The 7,912-nt window shown below is 45.4% G+C and overlaps 1 protein-coding gene across 1 annotated transcript in view; it reads right to left on the bottom strand.

Moving 5' to 3' along the window:
- The window catches only part of LOC121085089 (androgen dependent TFPI regulating protein), a 33,990-nt gene extending 26,334 nt beyond the window's left edge, over positions 1-7,656 (bottom strand). Inside the window, exon 1 of the mRNA XM_040587324.1 lies at positions 7,297-7,656. Within this exon, the coding sequence (XP_040443258.1) occupies positions 7,297-7,449 (153 nt within the window). The 5' untranslated portion in view covers positions 7,450-7,656. The remainder of the gene's footprint in view (positions 1-7,296) is intronic.
- Positions 7,657-7,912: the final 256 nt, after the last annotated feature.

Here is a 7,912-nt window from a genome sequence, read left to right as displayed (position 1 = left end):
GTGATTCAGATGGGAGAGGTGGAAGAACATGTTGAAAGCCAGCTCCTTCACACTTCCTATGTTAATTGTTGGGTTCAGTGTATATTGAGCAGGAGCAAACAAAATACGCCAGGAAATGTTTCCTGTAAAGCAATTGCTAGATAGCGTCTCCCACCATTTACCCAACACGAGGTCTGCTTTCTGGGGACTCGCGCTTGCAGCTGATCTCAGCGTTGAGCAGCTCAAAATGTTTAAATGTGAGAATTAGGTGTAGAAGTGCTCAAAAACGGACCCTCTTCTGCTGAACTCCAGGGGGTTCAGGAAAGGATTTCAAGTGCTTAGAAGCAGAGATCCAGACTTCGCTAAGTAAAACTGAGAAAGTTAAACCATTTATAGTTGGAGTCGGGGGGGTGGCTTGTGGTGGTTTTGGTGTTTGGGCTTTGTTTTTTTTTTCTGACTTAAAATAATTTACAAGCAATGAGGGTGGGGTTGTTTGGGGAGAGTGCTAGGAGGATTTGGTAAAGAATTAGGTATGTGCACAGTGACAAAACAGAATTCCGCAAATTGTGTATGAAATTGTCACAGTACTGTGGCTCAAGCCAGTGTTGCTTTTCTGATTACTTCATTTTCTCTTCTAATGCTACACAGCGGTTCAAGCTGAACCCAATTTGTCAGGCACACAAAGGCAAAACCCTGCAGAAAAGTACTTCTCCCGCGGGCTCCCTTGCATTCAGCACTGAGTCTGGTTCGGTTCTGTTAACTCAGGAGGTGGCCTCTGCTTTTTCAGGCTGGGTTGTCCCAGCGTGATGCAATATTGGAAGTGCAGCCTACTGCAAGCACTGGACCAGCTAGTGATGCTTAAACGGAAAGAGGCTCTGCTACAGCTTTCAGGGTGAGATCTCTTTTGCCATGATCTTACTCTGAATCAGATATTTATGTAGAGCAAAGTGTCTGAAATTGTGGCTGGTTACTTCATCAGTTTCTGAAGGAGCTGAGAAGGGTGGTGCTTGGGAGGGGACAGAATTAGTGCAATGCTTTTTCATCAGAAATTCCTTTATTATCAAAACATCTGAGGGAAGGAAGGGACTACGATTTTGCCGTGCCCATTTGTTACACAAGGGTTTCTACAAGCTTTAGTTTGCAGAGACTGAGTCTTCCTGGGGATCAAAACGACAGTAGTTTGCATTTGACCAAAGCATCCTTGCAGTTATCTGTAAGCCTCCCCATCCATTATGTGGCTTCCCAGCAAAGGGAAAAGATACATCCTTCCTCGCCTATCCTTTCCACAGTCCAGGTGGTCGCCATAGTAGACTGCAGCCAGGTGCCACTGGTGGAGTGTCCCCCCTGCCTGCACAGACCCACAGCGGTGGAGGCAGGGATGTGCTGCCGCAGGCTGGGTAACTGGCCCGGGGTCACCCAGCGGGAGGTATCAGAGGTCGTGCATCACCCGGGTCAGCTGCAAAGCCCCATGTTTCCTTCCAAAAGCATGGGGCGAACAGCCACATTTTTACATAAAACCCCCCAAGCAGCTTCATCAGAACCCACATATGGTTTTGGTCAATTCTGAGGCACCCAAACCAGCTCTTTTAAATGTGGTTTTTTTCTCCCTCTCTCCCCATTACCACAATTAGCGTCTGTAACTGCAGGCACACTTTTGGTCAGTAGAGATTCAGCCCTCCAAGTCACAGGGTCTCTTTCAGAAAAGCCTGTACCGGGGCGCAGCACCTAGACCCAAGCACACGTTCAACCCAAACATCTGTCCCAGACCTTGGCCTTGCCAGGCCACCAAACTCAAGTCCTCGAAGCGCTAAGAAAAGCCTGGTTACAAACAGAAGCTCTTGTTACACCCTGTAGAGTCGGCAGTAACTTTCCATAAAAAGCATGAAAAATGAACGTGAGGGTGGTGACAGTCTGGTGACACATGGTGACTAATTGCCAATAAAGCAATTAGGGAGAGGCCTGGTTCCCAGAGGATGGGGCTATTATTATCTTGTTCATGGTCAGCCTTACATTAATCATGGGAAAGGGAGAGGCTGCTTCTTCCCCCCCCCCAAAAAAAAAAAAACCAAACAAACCCTAAAACAAACATTTCTGAAAAGAAACAGTCCCAAAACAGCCACATTCTCAGCCTGGTAAATATTCTGTCAGATGCAGGGGAGGACAATATTATCTTCCGTATGGAAAATGCTTATCTGAATGCATAACCTGACCCATTTCTCTGGCTGAATGTGGAGAAGAACAACTCCTGAAGAAGTTTAAACTCAGTCTCAGACCAGGTTTTGCACTGCTCGTGCGACTGTCACCGCAGGTTCAAAGGGTTTTCAGTCAGTTTGTGATCATCTTGTATTTCCAGGAGCAATGGAAGAATATACAAGTCATTCCCAAGCCAAAACCTGAACCTAGCTAGAACCGTCCCTAGTAACGCTCAGTCTGGCAGGGTCCACCACAAGTAGAGTTGAGTCAGAGCTCCAAACCCGTGCTTTTCCAGGCTTATTCCTATAGGAAAGGTGCATCCAAATCTCAGCCCTTCACTAATGGGAAATTATTGACATTAAAAAAAAAAAAAAAAAAGTTGACATGAAAACATCAGATTATTCCAGATGTCCTGTGAATTTCCCAAACAGCAGTGCTGGTGCTCACAAATCCATTGTGACCGCTCATGGAACATAAATCCGCTGGCTGTAAATAAAGAAGATCCCCTAATGTATTCCCACACGAACAGAAGGAAGACTGGAAGCGTTCAGAAAGCTAACGATTAACCCAAAGAGGAGAATATGGATGTGATTATCCCTGTTGGAGAGATGCTGCTTTCCCCTCTAGACCCCGTGGAGCCCCATGGCGCTGGGTGCTGTAGAAATGCTTAATTTGGCCAGATTGATTTTCCAAACTGAGAGTTGTAGTGACAAAGACAAACCTTAATTTTTATCTGCTGCAGTGATCAAAAGGGTGTTTCTGTTTAACTAACCTGACATGATTTACTTTCGCGTATAAGATCTGGCCATATGTGTATATTGAAATCTCCAACTAGTACAAATAAATCGGGCTCCAAGCTCTGCCCTTAAGGGGGGATAAATCCGATATTCTGATATCCAATATTCAACTATTAGACATAACAGTCAACATTTAGTGTGGAGACACATCCATTCACATGATAGAGACCTGGAAAATATGTATAGTAAATACTGGGTCTATTTTGAAATACAAAACAGCTTTCAGGAGAGATGAAAAGTATTTCAATTATGAGAGACAAGAGCGTAAGGAATAAAATGGGGCAGGAATGCAATTAATAGTTTTTAAAGGTGCAGCGTGCTCATTATGCAATGATGTACTAGTAGATTTACAGCAGTGAGCAGATTTTTATGAGCTCATATTTCAGGCGATGAATGATTCAGCTTGTACTCTTTTGTGTCACGGACAAATGAATACAAAATTGTTTTTATCTCTCATTTCTGCTTGTTCAATAATCGGTCAATGAACTCCTTTGATACCAAACCCACTTATCCTTTTTTTTTTTTTTTTTTTTAACTATACTACAAAAATATTTCCTTTCTGAATCTTGATTGCTATGATCATTAACTAGATAAATGAATCTGGAGTAACGTCAGAGCTTAGCTCTCTTGGGAGAGCCGCATGACTAGCAAGGAATTGAATGAGGTGCTAAAAGAGGGTCATATCTAGAAGAAATTCTTCCAGCATCCCTCCGGCAGAGCTAGAAGTCAGGCTGCATTTCCATCCCCGGTAAATGTCATGTCTCCCAGTATTTCCATTTCAGATCAGAGTGAGCTGGCCACAGCAGCTTTCCACAGAAGGAAATTTTTAAATGCAATTCCAAATTGCTAAGAGGAATTGGGGGGGGGGGGGGGGCGGGGGGCGGGGGAAATTTCCAAGCAATTCAGCCAGCTGGTGCCAGAAGCCAGGCACTGGCAGTCTGGCAGGAGACAAGCAGAAGAGCTGGACAAGGGCTCTGCCTGCTGGCCCTGGGGAAGCCTCCAAGGCACAGCCTGGCCGATCCACTAAACCAGCAGAGCCCAGTGGGAAGCTTTTGCCTGCTCTTCTCTGGGACGGTACCTCCTGGCATCCCAAGATCTTTCTTGGGGCTACTTTCAAAGGCTCAGAAATGTAACACGTTGGGTGTGCACCTGATGGACCTCCGTGGCTGACAGCCACCTCTTGTTCCTTGATGGACTTCAGCAGTGATGGGGAGTGGTTTAATGCCAAACCATAGGACAACTCTTCTAGGCCCTGTGTCCCACAGGGAGCCCTTCTCAGCCTCTTCCTCTCTTATGCAGCAGCTGAGGAACCTTTTTTCCACCTGGAGATACTGACAAGCACCGTCCAGATCAATGGTAGAAATGGGGATGAGGGCATGTATCTCCCTGGACTCCTTTCCATGTTGGTAATCCTTTCCTGAAAAAACCCACATCTCTGTAGAAGGACTGCCAGCCTTAAAGGAGTAATTCTGCACACCCTGGCCCCCATTGCCACATTTTCTGCGTGACAGATAGGCCATACCTTCAGCCCAAACCATCTCCCCGCTGGCTGACAGCTCCATCTCATCCGTCCCATCCAGTCAGGATCAGATCAGTACGTGGTTAAAAGATGGGAGACAGAACTGGAGAAGTGGAGCAAGGGCCCCCGCCCACGGAGATTTAATGAGACCTGAGCTGTTCAGCAGATCCATAAATGAGCTGGGGAAGGGAGCAAACACCAAGGGTAAAGCTTTGTAAATCTTTTTTCTTTTTTTTTTTAGTTCCTTTTTGCTGTCAAAGCGAAGCCTGACTGCAAAATTGTCAAAAAATCTGAGGATACTGAGTGCCTGAAAGATCAAATAGCAGGCAAAAATCAGTGTTGGTAAATGCAACGTAATGTATTTTAAAACAAAAACAAAACACAAAAACAAAACCAAAAAACCCCAAGCAACTTCAATTATATATTTTTCAACAGTGGCTTCTAAACGAACTATCACCATTCAGAAAAGAAATGTTGGACTCACTGTGGATAGCTTTCTCAAATTGCCAGCTCCTTGCTCACCAGTAATCAAAAAAGACAAATAGTTAAGAATTGTTAAAAAGAAATAAACAACAGACAAGGAAACACCGTTAGGCCACTGTACAAATCCATGCTGCGCTCACAGCTCAGCGCTGCCGCTTGCCCTAGTTACCCCTTCCTGAAACCAGAAAACCGACTGCAAAGGGCAACTAGGATGCTCTAATGAAAGAAGCATCCCTTTGTGAGGAGAGATGAAAAAGGCTCGGACTTCCAGCTTGCAGAAAAGAATAACCAAGGGGAAAAACCTGGTAGAGGTCTCTAATGAGTGACAAAGGAAAAGCGAACAGGGACAGGCGATTAAATTGTAATGCAGAAGTAAAGAGGCATCTGATTCAGTTGTCAGGAAGCAGGTTTACACCAACGAAACGAACTGCTCTTTCACACAAGGCATGCTTGCCCTGTGCTACTCATTGCCGTGGGGTAAGGAAGATACCAGAATTATAAACAGGTGTGTTTTTCCTTTGGATGGATGAAGGGAAGGTTTTGAGTAGGTATTAGCTACCTTGGCCTCAATTTATTTCCTGGCGGGGTATGTCAGTATGGCAGCGTGAGGGTGGAGCCATGGGAACTTCATTTGATGCTTACACGTCCTCTTGTCTTGTACAGTCTTCCCCGATCATCTGCTGCTGGTCACTAAGGGAAGCTGGATGATAATTTCGATGAGTATTTCTGCACCCCCAGATACTAAGAGATGGGTCTCTTGCTTTCTCCTCTGGATCTCGTGCTGTAGAGCTGTGTCATACACTGAGTGTTAGAACTCGTAATGGTGCCAAGGGGTGGGGTGGAGATGCGGTTTTGCCTGTTACTTTAATGAGGCCAGCTTTCCCAAAAAAACCAAGGAGAGAAGCTAGGCACACAGTCCTTTTCCTGGGACTTGGCTGGTGGTGTTTTAGTCTACTAACATATGTCCCAGCCAGATGAACTGAATATCCTTAAGGCTGTTGAATCCTGCCCATTTTATCGCTGGCATTTCAGAGAAATTAATTTTTAATGCATCACAAAAAGCCTAGAAGTACTGATACAAAGACAATGTAGCAACAAACCATACATACGCCATCCTGACTGCAGTGATATATGCGCCTTCATCCTTCCACAGCTGGCTTGGCCGCTGAGAAGGACACTGGATCCCTGAAGCCCAGGCTGTTGTAGCCACCTCACGTGCCATTCACCACCTTTTGGTTGCAAATATTTCACAGAGTCACAGAATGGTTGAGGTTGGAAGGCACCCAAATTTCCCAAACCCCTGAGGGTCTCCAAAGGCCCCACTTGGAGCTGGGGAACCTTTGAGCTTCCATTGAACTCCACCATGGGAAATCTTCTGAAGAATAAAAGTAGAGATGAACATACCCCAGGCCAGACCTCCCACTGATACTTGAGCTCTGATGGTCACAAAGAATGGACGAAAGGCTATGGAGGTCCCTGTGGCCATCCTTCAGACTAGCAAGTGTCCCTGAAATTTTCCCCTTGTAGGAACCCTCTCCACACTCCCAGTCCTGCCACCCCACTGCCACTGCTGCCACGAGTCACCAATGAACTGCTTGGGCTGTGAGCAAGCCTTCCCCCCCCAGGGTATCTATCTCACGTGCTTTCGTTTGGATTTCTATCTGGTGAAATGTTAGCATATTTAGGAGAAGCAGAACACATTACGGTCTATTTTTTTCTATATACTTTTATGAAATGCAGCAAGCAGTTGATAACACTGTTAAAACACGTGAGATAATGTCACAAGCACCTCTCTCCACAGGCTGGAATTTCTTTCTCATGCTTTCAACCGATTGCCAAACTAAGCATGTACTCCAAGCGGCTAAATTAACACCATCCTATGCTTTGTTTTACCTTTTCTGTCTTTTACAGGACATAAAAAACTATTAAAAAAAAAAAATGAAGTAAAACTCCAAGCAGCATCATAATGTGTATTGAATTAAGGGTTAGATAACATGCATCAAACTTGCACGTGTGCTGGCTGGACATACGCTAGCTTTCTGCCCCTCTCCTCACTGAGGGCTTGTCTCTTTTACGAGGAGGCAGCTAGCTCTGGAGTACTTTCTGAAAGCCAAGCAGCTTGCCAGCCAATATTCTTTCTGCATAAAACCTGTGAATACATTTCACAGCACAAGCATGGATCCCTACTTAGTTTCCTGTGGGGTATAAACCGTTAAAAGAAGCAGTTTAACAGCAGCAAATCTACCAGCTGCGTATGTCTTGAGGCACAGATGGCAGCCAAACAAATAGACATATTGGTATCACTGTACAACACGGTTTGCTTACCAGATTGAGGACTGTCAAATATTTCCACTGCCCACCGTAAAGGAACACTTCAGATGGCCGCTCTTCTGTTCTGATGTGCGCAATTGAATAGGCAATGAAAAAATACCAGACAAAAGCGAAGCAATGGTACGTTGCAAGGGTAGAGATTTCCATGTTTCAGCTAAAAGCAAGTGATAATCGGTCCAAAAGCAGATTTTCTCTTAAGGTCCTTGGTCACTGTGCATGGGAAATGGCAGGGCAGGAGGGTTTGCCGCAGAGCAAGCTCGGGACACGTTGCCACTTCGCTCTCGTCAACGGGAATAATCGCAAGGCTGTGAACTTTGCTTCGATTTGTTTCCCTTTTCCCTGTACAGATGGGCTCTCTGTGTGTGTGTGAGAAGAATAGGCTTATTCCTCAGATTTAAATGCCTCAAGATTAGCAAAGATTAGTTGCAGAGTTACATAAGTTTTTGAGTGGATTTTTTTTTCCTCCCCGCCAAAAGTGGGGGAAGCTTTGCTGCTGATTTTGTGTAACGGGCTGTCATGCGTCGGATAGCGAGTGAAAACAAGCGGCATTTTCCTCGCTCCTAGCTGTGGGTGCAGCCGTGCCTCCAGCTCAGCTTGGGGAGCCTCTGTG

Source organism: Falco naumanni, chromosome 3 (assembly GCF_017639655.2).
Source record: "Falco naumanni isolate bFalNau1 chromosome 3, bFalNau1.pat, whole genome shotgun sequence".
Classification (NCBI taxonomy): Eukaryota; Metazoa; Chordata; class Aves; order Falconiformes; family Falconidae; genus Falco; species Falco naumanni.
Note: the sequence above shows the minus strand (reverse complement) of the source record. Positions and strands in the feature narration are given on the sequence as shown.